The sequence below is a fragment of the Neopsephotus bourkii genome, unplaced genomic scaffold (assembly GCF_033783945.1).
Source record: "Neopsephotus bourkii isolate Nb327-2 ecotype Australia unplaced genomic scaffold, CSIRO-AGI_Nbou_v1 NB_860, whole genome shotgun sequence".
Lineage (NCBI taxonomy): Eukaryota > Metazoa > Chordata > Aves > Psittaciformes > Psittacidae > Neopsephotus > Neopsephotus bourkii.
The window spans coordinates 436434-453942 of NW_026901356.1; the positions used below are offsets into that span (position 1 = coordinate 436434).

At 42.1% G+C, this 17509-nt stretch overlaps 1 protein-coding gene and 2 long non-coding RNA genes across 3 annotated transcripts in view; 1 reads left to right on the plus strand and 2 right to left on the minus strand.

The window, feature by feature from the left end:
• BBOX1 (gamma-butyrobetaine hydroxylase 1) overlaps nucleotides 1-5240 on the plus strand; it is a 34225-nt gene extending 28985 nt beyond the window's left edge. The window contains exons 5-7 of the mRNA XM_061356566.1: nucleotides 754-950; nucleotides 1404-1570; nucleotides 3212-5240. Of these exons, the coding sequence (XP_061212550.1) occupies nucleotides 754-950; nucleotides 1404-1570; nucleotides 3212-3372 (525 nt within the window). The 3' untranslated portion in view covers nucleotides 3373-5240. The remainder of the gene's footprint in view (nucleotides 1-753; nucleotides 951-1403; nucleotides 1571-3211) is intronic.
• The window catches only part of LOC133213960 (uncharacterized), a 29701-nt gene that overhangs the window by 5148 nt on the left and 7044 nt on the right, over nucleotides 1-17509 (minus strand). The window lies entirely within an intron of this gene.
• LOC133213959 (uncharacterized) lies at nucleotides 12215-15212 on the minus strand. The gene is made up of 2 exons (XR_009725935.1): nucleotides 15060-15212; nucleotides 12215-12331 (listed from the first exon to the last, which is right to left on the minus strand). It is a non-coding gene; the product is annotated as an uncharacterized LOC133213959 (long non-coding RNA).

A 17509-nucleotide genomic window follows, 5' to 3' on the forward strand; every position in this document is an offset into this window, starting at 1 on the left:
TGGTTTTTTGTTTGTTTGTTTAGTTGTGGGGTTTTTTTCACCTAATCATCTCAGAAATAGTTCACCATCATGGAAAGGAAAGGTGAAGCTGCTACCATTGGTAGGACAGATGTGTTTTGTGTGGTTTGGCCAAGATGAACGGCTGCACTTCGTGTAAGCTGGACTTTCTAACACCACCGGGAGTTTTACTGCTTGTGTCTGTAGCTCAGATTTACACTGGTGCCACCCAGAGCCAATTTAGGCTTTCTGCTCTGTCTTACACCTTGGCAATTTCACTGGAAAATGAAATGAAACTGTCTTAATCCTATTTTATCATAGAGGTACTGGGCCTGTTGCCTTCTATGACAGCCACCTTTCCCCTGCTGTGAGCAGATAATTCACAGCAGGTTTTGTTTCTGCAAGAGAAAGCTAATCCTCCTTGTTGAGATAAAGCTGCATTTAAAATTACACGACTGCCACAAAGAGGGTCTCAAAGGACAGAAGTGAGAACAGAGCTCTGCAGCTGACTCACAGGTTGAAAGCATTAGAAGACAGGCCACATGGGATGGATTTATGAACATGCTGCTTTAATTTTCTGCCTTTGTGATAGTGGTGGCAGAGTGCAGTGAAACTGCAGCAATGGGAACTCAGTCTTTCACCAAAAAGCAAACTCAACCAAAAAGCCAGAACCACAGATATAAAGAAACTGATACTAATGAACTGTTAAATATGCAAGCTAATTCTTGTTTATAATGAGATGTTAATTTTTTCCAGGTTCAGTTTCTCCACTGTATAAAGCAAACAGCCACTGGAGGTGAAACTGAAGTTGTAGATGGATTTCATGCATGCAATAAGCTGAAGCAACAAAATCCTCAGGCATATCAGATCCTGTCCTCTACTGCTGTAGATTATACAGATGTTGGGAGGGACTACTGTGATTTTGCTGTGCAATGTAAACAAAGGATTATAGAGTGAGCAGTTTCAACATGGAAAAATAAAATCCCTTTTGTACCGCGAGTTTTGTCTGCTCCTGCCACCTTGTGGGGAAACACTGGTCTAAGTTGGTCTGTAGTTATTTGGGGGGGTGGAGATTTACGTGGTTTTGGTTTTGAAGCAGCTAGATTAAGAACTATATGCTAGAAAAAGATCAAATGCAAATGTTTATAATCTCTTCTGAATTTAAAAAGCTTATGATTCTACAATTAAAGATTATAGAAAATACAATTTTCATTTAATTATATGTCTATATTTTTTCCTGATTATCCTTAATTAGGCTTAATTATAAAATCCAGTGCAATAATAATCTGAATTTCACTATAGAAACATACAGAAATTCCAGCAGGAGAGTGCAGATGTTGTTTAACCATCTTAAAGTGTTTCAGTAACATAATATATGCCTTTTCCTTTCCTTCTCTGTTTCCTAGTGTGGATTCCAGAGGCCAAGCAGTTCGCATCAATTATAATAATGCAACAAGAGACACAGTGTTTGACGTACCAGCTGAAAAAGTGAGGCCGTTTTATGCAGCTCTAAAGGAATTCAATGATTTATTAAACAGTGCAGAGCTCAAGTTTACTCACAAGCTGAAACCAGGTCAGTAAGTTGCTTCTCCTTGCAATGCTTTTGCAAATGTTTTTCCTAGCAGTCAAAACACTTGAACACTGTTAGCAGTGGTACTGAGAGGAGACTTCAGTCCTTCCAGTACCTATGGTATTTCATACTGTGTCTTTACATTCATTTCACAGATTTCTTTTGCCATTGCTACACTATAAAGGAAAAGGAAAAAAAAAAAGGCCGGGGGAGGGGACACACGACATGACAGTCTGTCTATTGATGAGTCCAATGTATCTTTATACTACATCTAAACCCCATATGCATAGGAAATTGCAACTTGTCATATCAGTAGTACCACAGATGGGAAATACCAGGTGTAAGACTGCTGTGCCACCCCAGTTCAGTGCCTGTTCATTAAATGATACACAGTCACATAATTATTCCTCTGCTCCACTTGACGCAGAGTATGGACATTAAGCCAAATGATATGGAGGTGATTGTGGTGGTTATGACACTTTGTTAGTGGGGCACCTTCCAATGGGGGTACCTTCCCAATGGCTGCAGGAACTGCAGAGTATTTGGAAAATGATACTATGCACAATGTGCATAATGCTCAAGGAAGCTGAGCAGCGCCAGTCTTTGTCTTTGCTTAGACACCCAACGCCAGCTTAATGCAGGACGAATTACCGAAGGCCTTTGCTGATGTGCTGCTTCTTCTGGGTGGCCCATGCAAGACATTTGGAGGCAGATTTGCAGATGTGCTTAGTGCTCTAAACTTCAGCTCTAGTTGTACAGGGCTGTGTTTTGAACGTAAAACATGCTGCGAAATTGCCCCTTACTCTTTAAAATCTGTGCATCTATTTAACTACTTTGGCCTTAATCTCTTTCATTCCCCAGCTATAAAATAAAGATATGAATAGTCCCTCATCTTTCAAAAGATGCTATAAAAGCAAATGCATTAGTGTATCTGACTGCTTCATGTACTATGATGACAGTGTCTTTAAAATGTTGATGAGGAAATAAATCTCCCTCTATTGCGAACATGAAATAAAATAATTTATAAGATCACATAATAAATAATAAACAAAAGTACATCGCATTACATTAGTACCATTTACCCCATCATTTAATGCACCAAAATGGTGGTAGAAGTGAGGGGGAGAAAGGAAGACATACTATAAGGATATTTAACTGGAGATTTATCGTAACAGTGGAACACAAGGGAGAAAAATTAAAATGGCATGCTCGCCTTCATGATGTGAGTTCCTAACTTTCAGTGGCTTGACTTTGTTCTCGCAGAGGTCTCCTGAGGAGGACAGCAATGAAGGATGTGTATAGTATGAATAATACCAGACTGATCAATAATACCACATTGGCTTTGACCCTTTTTTTCCCTTCCTGTGGATTTGATGCAGTTGCCTTTCCCTTCAAGGCCTGCTTTTCTCAGCATGGACTCCCCTACCACTCCCGGTTATGCCAGACAAGAAGCAGAGGTTGAAAGTGACCTCCCCTCTCTAGTTGAGAATGACCAGCTAAATTAAAATTACTGTGTCATTGCTGTGTATCTCCAGCTGAGCTGCTTTAAATTATTGCTACCTAACTGATTATAGAAGTCTATCTCCATGTTATCAGTCTGAAGGAATCAACTATAACACACCAAATATTAAACATCTTTTATAGGAGACATACTGACATTTGATAACTGGCGTGTGCTTCATGGTCGCCAAAGCTACCCATCGGGTTCAGAATTGACTCGTCACCTGGAAGGTGCCTATGCAGACTGGGATGTGGTCATGTCAAGACTCCGGCTCCTAAGGAAGAGGGTACTGAAGAAGGACTGAGCTTTCTTCTAACTAGAATGAGCAAAACGTAGATTGTCTAACCTCAATAATGACAAAAAAAAAAAAAAAAAAACAAAAAGAAAACCAACAAAACCAATAAAAACTGTGTTTTCTTTTCAGAAGCTAGTATCACAAGTGTATTTTTAAATTCCATAAGAAACCTGTCATTCATAACAGTTTAAGATTTATCTGTGTCTCTGAATCCATAAAATGCATTGCTACGTCTGCCAGTTTAATTGCTTTTTAAAATCATTGTACAAAATTATTTGAAAGATTATCACTTTACTGGACTGACTGGGTATCCCAATTCCTTCTGTGGCCTCTACAAATATACCTGCCCTCCCTAGGAAGCTTGGAAGGCAGCATCAAAAGAGAGCTTAAAGTGTTATCTATTAAAGGTTTGTTAGCAACAGCACCTTCCTTTATTTCAGAGAGGCATTCTTTACTGCATAAATCATAACTTAAATTCATTATCAAAATTAACAACCTTTGCTGTGGAGTGAATTCCATATACACACTTTTCGAGGTAGAACTCCGCTTTAATACAAGATCTCATTCAACAAATGTCATATTCCACATATCCTGCTGTGTATGTGATGACTATCACAGCCACAAATCATTGCTCCTACATTTCAAAGTCCACAAGCTCAGAAATGATTGATCTACCAGAAAATGTGTCAAATTAATTTTCCTCTGCATTAGGAATACAAATAAATCTCAGTGTGGAGGTCACAGATAGGGTCAGAAATCCCATCAGGCACTGTGCACAGACGTAATTAAGATCTGCAGGGCAGACAGACTTTGGAGTAAATTCAAGAGGAGGAATGCTGATACTGCTTGGCAGCTATAAACCACAGAGCACAAGGGGTGGTTATTGACTCAGTACCTGACAGAGAAGTGGTGACTGAACTCAGACCCATTTTTGTTACACCAAAAACATGAGCATGCCTCTGACAGACTTCGTCTGCAGGATGTTTTCCTCTTGGTTGTATTTTGAAGAGAGATGACACTATGCAAGAATTACTGCAGCTGAAGTAGTAGGTTTGTTTTTTGTTGGGTGTTTTTTTCCAATATTCAGATGCCAAATTGAAAGGGAAATTATTAAACCTCACTTGTTTTTATACAAAACAATATGTCCCTGAGTTTATTTGTCACTGTCCCTATAGCTGTGGAGTTAACAGGACAGCCTCTCACTGTGCTGAGAGCCTGACAAGATAACCACACCTGCACCCTCAAATCTGCTCTGTTCAACCATTTTTAAACTCTTCCTTGAATGTCAAATAAATACTACTTTATTCCTAGTAGGCTAAAACAACAGGATTGTAAAACCTCACAGAAACGATACCCTAACGTCAGCCTGCAAACACTTCCATAGCTTCTACTCATCATTTACAGGCAACAGATATCCCAGCCGAATAAACAAACAAAATTAATTAAGGCTTTGATCGTGACCTAGCATGGGACATTCAAATCCATTCCTCTTTATAGTGAATAGCGAAATGTTTTTATCAAAGTTATGGCATTAAGACATAGCATAACAATACTGGCTTCTAGTGGCAATTTGTTTAATAACTAATTTTGGAAACATGAGAAAAGTACCTTTTGCCTTTGCTATAAAATGGGGAAAAGACAAGGAAAGGTTAATACATATATTCTGTAAGACACTAGCACTACTGTACTTCACTGTGATATTTTCCATACAATAGAAGGAAGACTGCAGTTTGTAACTTCAAAACAAGACATCTTGGGCTTTATATTGATGGTTAATAGGGAAGAGTTATTTACTGCTTTTAATCTGTACTTTTCTAAAAACTGTTTTATTCACATTTATTGATATTTCTGCTTATTAAAAACTACTATGGAACTGATTTCTGTTTTGGGCTCATATCTAATCTCACACATAACAACTTGTACAAATATATGAAGACATTATTGTTATATACAAGTGTTTGTAAATACGATTACCTGACTGCTTCCTACCATCCATCTGCCTCATATTTTCCCACCACTTATAACAGCTGGATTAGGAACTACATTAAGGCCAGTTTGGACAGGACTTGGAGAAACCTGGTCTAGTGGAAGGTGTCCCTGTCCATGGCAGGGGGTTAGAACTGGATGAGCTTTAAGATCCCTTCCAACCCAAAACAGTCTGTGATTGTGTGATTAGACCTGCATCCACTCAGGTTTGTTCTGTATACTTAACATACAGTTAAAATACAGCTAAAACCACAGCTTTTAACAGCTCCTGGGAAAACAAAACAGAAAGTCAAAACCAAACCCAACTGACCAAACAACCACAGCCCTGCAGCGAAGGACTTGGGGGTGTTGGTTGATGAGAAACTGGACATGAGCTGGCTTCAGTGTGCATTCACAGCCCAGAAACCACCAGTGTGTTTGGCTGCATCAAAAGGAGCGTGACCAGCAGGACAAAGGAGGTAATCTTGCCACTTACTCTGCTCTCGTGAAACCTCACCTGGAGTATTGTGTGCAGTTCTGGTGTCCTCAAAATAAAAAGGACATGGGACTGTTGGAACAAGTCCCGAGGAGGAACATGAGGATGGCCAGGGGACTGGAGCACCTCCTGTATGAAGATAGGCTGAGAAAGTTGGGGCTGTTCAGCCTGGAGAAGAGAAGGCTGCATGGAGACCTCATAGCAGCCTTCCAGTATCTGAAGGAGGCCTATAAGAATGCTGGTGAGGCACTCTTCATTAGGGACTGTAGTGATGGGACAAAGAGTGATGGGTTCAAATTTAAAACAGGGGAAGTTCAGGTTAGATATAAGGAAGAAGTTCTTTACTGTGAGGGTGGTGAGGTACTGGCACAGGCTGCCCAAAGAAGTGGTAAATGCCCCATCCCTGGCGGCGTTCAATGCCAGGCTGAACAGAGCCTTGGGCAACATGGTCTAGGGTGAGGCATCCCTGCCCATGTCAGGTGGTTGGAACTAGATGATCTTCCTGACCTTTCCAACCTTAACTATTCTATGATAATAGTTAGTCAAGACTTTCAATGGCTCTAATTTTGCACTGCTGGGATTTGTGAGTGAAGTATTCTCTATTAAAAGCTCACAAAGGAAAACCCTGAATTTCATAACTTTATGCCTGAGATATACCTCAGAGGTGTGCTTTATACACCCTCACCTTCTTGAACTGTCTACGTTTTCCAAAAATACCAATGTTGTATAAATAAGATAATAATTATTTAAAAGGCAGTTTTGCACATAGCAGGCATACACCACATACACAGGGAAGACAGGCAGGTGTAGGAGTGCTGTGGCTCCAGGTTTCCAACAGCAGAATCACCCTGCCTCCATGCAATGTGCAGCATATAAATCCTTCACGATTATATATAAATATAATTAAAGGTAATGTATATTCAATAAAGTACTGCGTATAGAAGGAAGTACATATTGTGGTCAAAACTGTTCATGAGTGGAAATGTGGAGTCCTGCACAAACCAAATCTAACCTCTGCTACACCACTGTGGGGCACTGTGCACAGTGTAACTGGGGAAGGGTCGGACTACACATACTAACCTGGTGCACAACCGAAACACAGGTTTCTGGCTGCAAACCTGGTGCTCAACTTCTAGGATCCAGCCACAATCTACATCACAACTTTTAAACCTAAACATCTTTGCATATTACCATAGTCATACTACAAAAGAGAATATTTCTGTAACTGTCTGCAAAGTAGATCTCTTACTGAGTTTACTAATTCCTAGTCAGGCTAAGTAATGGAGGAAGCCCCATATGGGCTTATTTCCCCTTCCTCTCCAAATCCACACTGAAGAATGTGACTGCAAAGCTTTCAGACAGGTCTAGCTTCTGCAATACTGACGTGCAGGTCACCCAGCATGGTTACCAGGCCCAACATTCTCTACCATTTTACAGCAGCAAAAAAAATTAGTTGGTTTTAGGTGTTTGCAAGACAATTCTGAAGAAGCTTGGGGCTATCTATAGAGGGTTCTAATGGACATGATTTCACTTAGCCAGTAGTCCAGGAACCAGAATGTCTTGTTACCCTTGTGCCGGTCATGATACATCAGCTATCTAGCCTGTGGTCAGACAGTGCATCTAGTGGGCTCACAGCACGGGTGGAGAAACAAAAAAAGCACGTATCCATTTTGCTATTTGCAGATGCTTGTTCTCTTTTATCTTAGCTTTCTTCTCCTTCCATTACATTTTGTAGCAATGGAAGTTGGATCCAACCCATGGCACTGTTTCCATGTACAATTTTTTAAATATATTTTTACATATCAAGTTTCCAGGTAGTTTTTGAAGCTTGAGGAAAGCAAGTAGTGTTTGGGGCATATCAGTACGCTCACACCTCCATGGCTTACTTCAGCACAGCTCTGCTTTAGCCACTGCTGAGCTACCCGCAGCATGTGCCAACTTGTTTTGGCTGGGTGGACAGTAAACCTGAGTGCAGAGAGATTTCCAAGCACTTGCTGTGGGAAGAAAACTGGACTAGCTGCTCAGCTTTGCAAGTTGAAATACATTGCTACATATAAGTCCAGTTATTTAAAATGTTATTTGTATATATATGTACACCATGTATGTACAGCAGGCACTAGCTGCTCCTTAATGCTCTTCAGGTATGTAAAAAGACATCTGGCAATTAAGCTCCCACTCCTTTGGTACTTTCAGGTTCATTTGCTTTATTCATTTTTACTGTAGGTTGGAGAAGTAGTTATAGTCATTAAAATAATGATCACTTTGTGACTGATTCTTCCTTACTCCAAAATACCATCAGCTTCTAAGTTACTTTTACAAGAGCACATGCTGCTGCTTAAAATTCACACTTCTGTAATTTCACAGCAAATTAAATGCAGCCTTTTATCACAAATGCAAATATATTACTTCTGTGTGCTGATTTTGGCTTGAAAATATGTATTTATTCTGCACTGTGTTTTCCTCTGAAACAAATCAGAGAAAGTGCTTTGCAATCTTGTCTCAAATTTTCCCTAAGGCAAATGAGTTTTTATTCTATCTACGCATTCATGAAGCTAACTGTCACCTCAGGGCAAGTTCGTATTTGAAAGATTCATGCTGGAAATCTGAAATCACTTTTAGTAAAAGCTAACATAATAAATATATTTATACACACATTTTAAATTGTCATCAAAAATCCCCCCACCCTGTTATGCCAGTCCAGTAGCACACAACAGACAGAAACATAGAAACAGCACAAAATCCCCTTTAAAAAAACAAATACAAACAAAAAGTCCACCCCACATATAAACAAAAAGGAAGATAAATCACAACTGCCATACAAAACCTATTTGTCTATGCAACATCTGATTAAATTCTAGGAAAGGAAATTATCAAAGCCAGGGAACTAACTACATCAGCTGTAGAAAATAGCCATAGTATTAGACTTTAACTATAGCACAGACATAGCAGCTATATGGGATGTTTCTAACTAAAACCATTCTCATTATTGAACACAGGATGAGATCTAAGAGAAGTGTGTGAGGGCATTTTACAGCCACCCTTTCTGCCCTGGTGCTAGTGCTGTGAGGACCAAGGTGTGGGCAGGATGGTGGTACCACTCCTCCTGGAGGAACAGGGAGAAGAGAGGTTATCTCCCAGTCTCCTTCAACATCTCCTGCAGGATGGTGCTGCGGAACAGAAAACACACCTGGAGCAAAAACATGTTACTGTTTTCTCTGGCTACTTATAAGGATCTTCAGCAGAGCCATGGCAATTCAGTGGCCACAAGGCTGCTCCTCATTTTGTCAAGGGCATCTGGTCAGTGAAAGGGTTAGGAGCTGCTTTTGGGATCTTTGGTAGGATATGAGCTGATTTAGTTAGCAGAACATATTTAAAGTCAAATGTTTCATGTATTTTTAATGGCATTTTTTAATACGTGTCTGTGACCAGTAACTTTAAAGCAGGCAGAGGATTTTCTTTGTTGCCATGCCATGATACATGTCTTTTTGTCATTTGCTCAAGCAAAATAAGGCAGGAGGTCTAACATGTGGATAGCAGAGTGTGGTTTATCATCTTTTCCCTCCAAACAGTCATTTAGATCAATAACTATTCATGTTGGCAGTAATCAAGCCATGCATCTCAAGTTATTTCTGTAAGCATCAAAAGCAGCAAAGAACACAGAGCAACAGACATGGAGAAGACACAGAAATTCTCAGAGTATGTCATACTCAGATTCTGAAATCTTGGCCTGCTGTTTTTTCTTTAATCAAACTGGATTGTCATTAGGAAAGTGTTCCATATAATGCCCTTGAAAGGAAGCCGGTGAGAAGTAGGCTGTTGCAGCAAGCTCTGCAGTAGCATAGCTCTGAAACGCTGCTTGTGATGGAGGAGCTGGTTTAACTCTCAGTTTTCATCCATCGCCATTATTTTCGTAATTATTAATTGAAAAAGCATAATTTAATTGGTTTCTCATAATGAGTAACTATCAAAGCTAAAGGAGCCATCAGTGTCAGAGGGCAAAACATTGTCTCTTCTAATGTGCTTCACTCACCTCCAGAGCTAAGCATTTACTTACAACTTTTTTTCCCAGTCAGGTTAATTCTTCTTGAGTAAGAAGCTGCAGCAAAGGTGTAACCTCTGGGGTACTTCAGAGTCTGCTTCTGGCTACATGTGCTGCGGGAAAAGCTCCTTTCCCACTCTGTGGGATTTAACCAGTCTAGCAGATTTCCACTTGGTTATTTGACTTTCTTTCCCTGGACTCAGTGTTCACAGCCTCATAGCAGCAGCAATACAAACACAAGCTGCAGCACAAAGCCATCTTCTTTGTATGGGAACTAAGTGAAGGCCAAAAGCTAATGTTCAGGATTATGCCTGTGGTTAAACTAGGACCTTGGGTATTGGGTGTTCAGTCACTTTTCTGGGAATTCAGATGAAATTTGTGGAAACATAATGAGATCAACATCTTGTGGGAGATAGGCCATTAAGGGCCAGTGAGAATAAGTGTGGCTGGTGAAGTTACAGCCTTACCCTCGCCAGAGGAAGACAGTTAAGTCCTGTTCCATTTCTGGATGCAACCTGCAACCTAATACAAGCCAATCTGTGTTAAATTCGCCTAAGTGAAGTTTAACCCTCAAACCTTGGCATAGCTGAAAGCCTTGCACCAGCCCTGCCTTCCCCCAGCCCTCAGCCTGCTCACCATCCCTGCTCTGATGTACAGGATGGAGGGCACACAGCTGGGAAGCACAGCAGCCAAGGGGATGCCGAGGCTCAGGGGAATTTAATCTCCACCACATGAGTAAGGTAAATCAACATGATAAGAAAAACAGAGCACGTTGCTGCAGCCCAGACAGATGTTTGGTGTCAGATGCATCACACTCTGTACAGCCCAGCCACATGTGTTGGAAAAGCACTTTGCAGATGATTTATCACATTACTGTGCCAATAGAGCTGAAAAGCCCCCTGAAAGTTTTCCATTTAATACTAATGTGATCCTCCCTGACATTTTCTACATTACTGTTCAAAGCAGTTCTTGGAGCAGGGAGGGAAATTCCATGGTCCCCTGGCTTGCCAGCAGTGCTACCCACCAAGGAGAAGAAACCCATGTTAGGTACTAACAGTGTCTCATTAAAATGTGGGGAGCTCTGCATCCACCTCTGCATTGCTCTGCTCTTTGTGACTTTCAACCATGCAGAGCTCTGGTCCCCAGTGCAGGGCATAATGCGACAGTGAAGAGAGCCCAGAAATGGTAGATGCCCAAGTTAGGAAGAGACAGGGTCATGGCACTGTGGTATTTAAGCAGATTAGTACCAACAGCTCTTCACATGATCACTCACTGAACAGGAAGGCCTGGGGAGAGGCTGCGGCTCCCAGCAGCTTCTTGGGCAGCAGGAGCACTCCCTCAATCCACAGGGAAACCGGAGCTGCCTACCAAGGACAAGCCTCTAGTACCTACTGCAGAAATTAATAACAAGTGCTATTGATGACCTCATGGAAAAACACTTAAAAATAACTAAAGAATGAAAAGCATGTAGCCACTAAGAAATATACCACATAGGTAATGCTATAACTACATGGGTACATAGAATCCCAGGCTGGTTTGGGTTGGAAGGGACCCTAAAGCTCATCCAGTTCCACCCCCTGCCATGGGCAGGGACATCTTCCAGTAGAACATGTTGCTCCAATCCCTGTCCAACCTGGCCATGAACACTGTCAGGGATGAGGCAGCCACAGCTTCTCTGGGCAAACTCACCACCAGTGTCAGTGTGCCTCACCATCCTCACAGGGAAGAATTTTTTTCCTGTATCTAATATAAACTCCCCCTCTGTGAGCTTAAAGCCATTACCCCTTGTCCTACCCCTACATGCCCTTGAAAAAAGCCCTCTCCATATTTTTTGTAGGCCCCCTTTAAGTATTGGAAGGCTGATATAAGGTGTCTTCTATGAATATTCCCTTTGAAACCTAATGCTAGGTACCCCAGGAATTATCTTCTACATTATGGATGTACATTTCCCTCATCAGACTATCCACTTTTAACATTATTTATGCTGTCAAAGTGAGGTATAAATTCAAACAGCCTGGTGCCTAACACAGCAGTCCTGGTTCAGTGGCTGGAAACATGACTTTATGCAGCGCAGTTAGAAGTGCCAGAGGGCTGCAGCCCAGCGCCCGGAGTGGCAGAGACTCGCGTATATGAAGTTGCAGGACACACACACCAGGGGACGCACTAGACACTTTCAGCACCTCACTCCAGAGCTTTGGTTAAGCCGCCTCACTCTGTCTATCCAGGAGGTGAGCCTACCGAGACTCAGCACACAGCCATCCCACTCCGACTTCAGAGGTCCAAGGCTCAGTTCAGCTCCCAGCATGCTTGCACCCGTGGCAGCACATCCCGCCTGACTCACCTGAGCTGAGCAGAGCAGTACCAGCACGACCCCAGGGACCAAAACCAGAGGACACCTCGCCAGCAGCTCAGGTGCAGCACCAGACACCCATGCAGATGTTCCAAGCACCATCCACACCTGCTGCTACCTGCCCACCAAGCAGAAGAAACCCATGTTAGGCACTAACAGTCTCTCATTAAAAGAGGGGGGGGCCTCTGCATTGCTCTGCTCTTGATGACTTTCAATCGTGCAAAGCTCAAATCCCCACTGCAGGGCACATAAAACCCCAGAGCTGCTGAAGACGGTGAAGACGTGATATGTACATTGTCTTACATAGGATAGAAATTAGGTTTCCAAGTCATGGATCCAACTTGAAAAAATCACCATAGTGCAGGCTAAGGATTAGTAAGCATTGCCACAGTCTTCTCTGACATTTGTTACTTTGTACGGGAGGTTTTGCCAGGGTTATGGACTAATGGGTCTGATCTGCAGTCCAGATCTCCTGGAAGTTAAACAGCACATAGGGCAAGCTTGGCTCTACAACTGCCTCTCCTTGTCAGATCAAATGTCCCATCTGAGTAAACACATTTCCATTCTATTTTTTACTCAGAGGTTTATTTGTCCAGAATAAAGTGAAGAATCAATAACCCTTGGAAGACCCTTTTTTCCTTCCAAGCATTTTTGTTTAGTCCACATGGCCTATAAATCTGACAGTGTTTTGGACAGAGGCATAGCTCCAGTCAGCTTTATGTGACCAAGGAGCCATATTCTATGCTTTGTAGCTAGCGATTTTGGCAGTATTTTTAGGCTCTTGTTTAGGAAAAGAAAGATGGGATGAGCTCAGATTTTCGGCGGCCATGAACAACCATCCTCACTCATAAGCACATCCCTCACTGCTCCTTGTGGAGAGGGAAAAATGATCTCTCAAGAAGGGTTGTTGAGCATACAAGTGGCATGAGCTCACAGGTTCCTTTCCTTCACAGGGCAACATTCAGAAAAATGGAAAAAATAAAAATAAAAGGACAAGAAAAAAGTGAAACAGCAAGGCCTCCTCTTGCCACTTGTTATCCCCCGAGTGCCCCTGCCCACAAGAGCAAGACCTAAGGACACTGACCCAAGGACTTGTGCAAGGGCCACCACTCTGCTCAGCTAAGAGCAAGGGAAACGTCATAAACCACAAACGTGTGTGAGAGACGGCTACCACAGTGCTAAGCACAGATATCAAACCAGGAATGAAAAACACCATGTTGAAAACCCAGCACTGCTGCAACTGCTCCATTAATGTGAATATATTGTTGATCTGAGCATGGAGGAGCTTGAGTGAACTCCAGTTCCTTTCTGGGTCAAAATAACCTTTGGTATCAGGGTACCACCACAGACTGAAGCTGGCTTGATATGCAGAGAAGGGCTAATTAAAACTTTCTTAGACTTCACTAATTCCAGTGATCACCACTGCAGGGAACACAAGTGTACGACATATTTGAGGACAGGGCAGCCGTAGCTGCTCTGTTGCTGTTTGAGTAATAGGCACATCTGTGAGAGGACATCCCTCCCACCAGGAGGTCAATGCCACAGAGGACCCTTTAACTCCAGGAACAGGGCCTCAGGAGGGCTAAAGCCAAAGGGCAGTTTGCCCTTGTGCCAGTCAATGCTCAGAGCTCACATCCTCCCTCTCTGGCTGCAGGGAGCAGAGACAGCAGTACTAAGGATAAACAAAGCAACCTCCAAGGGTGCCAACATCTGAAAGCTTTGCACTATGCCTCCACCAAGCCAGGCCCTGCACAGGGCTGTTAGGATCAAACAAGGCAGAGACTTCTGGTTTTACTATTTCACCCAGCCCAGCAGATCAGGGCTGACAGCACAGCAAGACGATGAGAAAATGAACATGAGCTGGCTTCAGTGTGCGCTCACAGCCCAGAAAACCAACCATATCCTAGGCTGCATCAAAAGGAGAGTGACCAGCAGGTCAAAGGAGGCGATCCTGCCCCTCTGCTCTCGTGAGACCTCACTTGGAGTACTGTGTGCAGTTCTAGTGTCCTCAACATAAAAAGGACATGGAACTGTTGGAACAAGTCCAGAGAAGGGCCACAAGGATGATCAGAGGACTGGAGCACCTCCTGTATGAAGAGAGGCTGAGAAAGTTGGGGCTGTTCAGCCTGGAGAAGAGAAGGCTGCATGGAGACCTCATAGCAGCCTTCCAGTATCTGAAGGGGGGCTATAGGGATGCTGGGGAGGGACTCTTCATTAGGGACTGTAGTGATAGAACAAGGGGTAATGGGTTAAAACTGAAACAGGGTAAGTTTAGATTGGATATAAGGAAGAAATTCTTTCCTGTTAGGCTGGTGAGGCACTGGAATGGGTTGCCCAAGGAGGCTGTGAATGCTCCATCCCTGGCAGTGTTCCAGCCCAGGTTGGACAAGGACTTGGGTGACATGGTTTAGAGCGAGGTGTCCCTGCCCATGGCAGGGGGGTTGGAACTAGATGATCTTAAGGTCCTCTTCAACCGTAACCATTCTATGATTCTAAGACTTCAAGCAGCAGATCCAAATCCTTGTTTGAACACATTAACTGTGGTGCTTGATTTCAACTGAGTAATGGTGCTGAACGCCACTTGGCTGGTTAAACATGACTCTCCCAGTAAATATGTACGTTTTCCTCCAAGTAACACTGTGTCAACACAAGCTCTCATTTTCCTCTGAGCCCCACACCCTACCAATACACACAAAAGCACACAAGGCAATATTGACTGATGGAGTTTGAGAACATGAGTTTTCAACAGGAAAGTCAACAGGAATTACTTTTTGGACACTTGTATTATTTGAGTTGTGCAGAATGAACATGCTGTTATAACTCATGTTTGAAAACTTAATGTTCACCTGCAATCTATAAGCATGGAATCAGCTCCATCAGAACATCCTTTGAAGACCATTTTTGCTTCCAATGTAATAGCCTTCAACAGCAGAAAACCTCATTTGGATCAAGGTGAAAAATGCCTTTGGAAACCAATCTGAGGAAAGCAGAAAAATATGTTTTTCTTTAACTGAGGATCTTTTTTGCTCTTGAATCACTAATAATATTGTCTTCATCTACATTTTTGTGTGTTGTAAGTGTTCATAATGCCAAACTCAAAGAAAAATGGCAAAGTAACAATAAACGATTTAAACACAAAAAACACCAAACAAATTTTTTTTGGCTCTGATTAGAGCTATACAACTCTTAGTACTTTTATCAACTTTACTGAGCTATTTAAAACAAAAGAAGGATAATCGGTGCTTTTAATGAATATCTGTGGTAACTCTTGTATTTAATCCCATAGATTATTGCATTTCCTATAATAAAATACAAAATATCTTTTTACATTTTCTTGCTGAACTGAGGAAACTATCTGAAGAAGTGTAAACCCAATGATCTGCCGAGATCAGGAAGGAAAGCAGATCTCTTAGCACACTTGAGAGCTAACATAAATAATAGGAGCACTATTAGTCCCTTTTCTATAGCAACTTCAAGCGTATCCCTCATGAGCAAAGAATTGTTAAATAGCAACCCTCTGAGCAGTTGGTTATATATATATGTAGGAGACACCTGAAGAAATGACAGAAATGCTAAATAACTTGTACCTAAACTTATATAACAAACCAGCCACAGCTTACAAAAGACACATGCTAATGCTTCCATCAGTTTCTGTCTGGGTCATCACCAAATGATGATGAACCCAGAAAATTCTTTCTGGAAAAGCAGTATTTCCAGAGACAACATCCAGAGTCATTTAACTTACAAATTACTTCTTTGACCTGTGTCTATATTCACAAAGCATGTGCAGCACAGCTGGATCTCTTTTCCAAGAGGGCAGCCTCTGTATCACCCAAAAATACACTTCAGAGCTCACTTTAGAGCTCAGGGCACCTTTCTGTTTGGAAGGAAGACTTACTTTAAGTGTTGCAAATATCAAGGTAATGTTAGCAAAGACAACTGAAAAAGTCTTGGTCAAGACCACTGTCTTCCTGCCACAGAGAAATCAAAGACAGGGCCAGTTTGGGCATGGCAGAGGGCAACTGGAGAGAACAGACAAATCAGCATCAACCCTGAGGTGAATATTTCCAGAGTATTTTAAGGGCTGTGCTTTATATGGCAAAAAATTACAGAGAAAAATATAAAAAAAAAAAAAAAAGAAAAAAAAAGTAGTGCTTAATTTCATTTTTAAAGATGCTCATGGCAATGTAATTTCCAGTTATTTAAACTCTGGGGCAACTCAGGGTGAAAATATGTTGGGCAGGACGCTGTCTTTGATGCCAGTTTTTAATTTCCAGGCTACGGGCCTATACTAAGAGTAGGCAGGGCACTCCATGCCTAACTAGAAAAACAAGCTAAAACATGGAACAGGAAAAAGCCCCCAGCAACAAGCAGAATGATCAGATGGTGATCCTAGGATGCGGGAACAATGGAGCTAACAGCTGGCAGGTCCACTTCTCTAATGAACCCATAGATAACTGTTTGTCTTAAGGAAACACTTACAGACTTTTTGACACAGACGTGGCTGTTTGGCCCTGCTGCACCTGCCCTGCAGTTCCTCAGTGCTGGGACATCAGAAGGTTTCTGCAAGCTGGAGAAGCCACTTCAGCAAACTGGCACGCTGGGATGGTATTTGAGCCCTTGTTGGGGTTTTGGTTATGAAAGTTATAAAAGTTTCTTAACTATATATAAACCTTTTCTGAATTTGGAAAGCAGCGTTGATCAAGCACATTTCCATCCCACCTCACCTCTTTATTATGAGAGGACTATTCCGTGACAAATACGGAAATACGCTGCAGCCTATTTGGTGCCCTCTAAAGGACGTTTTCACATTATAAATCAGCAATAATCACCTTAATCTCTCTGACCCACAAATATGCTTGGCCATATTATGACAGCATTGTTTAAAAACCAAGAACAACAGAGAAAAAACCCACCACTTGCATAAAACCTCACTGTGCAAGAGGTTCACACACTCAGGCCCCACATTTGCCTTTCTCCCCATCTCTCCCTGGTGGTTGCAGCATGCTGGATGTCCCCTCTCTGCTATAGCTTCCAGCAAACACAACTGTATCAACAGGCAGCTGATGAAGCTGGACAGTCAGACACAAGTTTCTCAGAGCATCATGAGGTCCATTACTTTATATAAAAGTAACTGCTGCCAAAGATTTTGACAAAGGTTTAGCTCTTTGCTGTGCACTGTTGTGAACTGCAAGACCAGAGACAAGGATGCCCACTTAATACTGCACCCCTACACCATAACTGGACACATGTACCAACTGAAATTGAACTACATACACCCGTTCTGTAACAACTG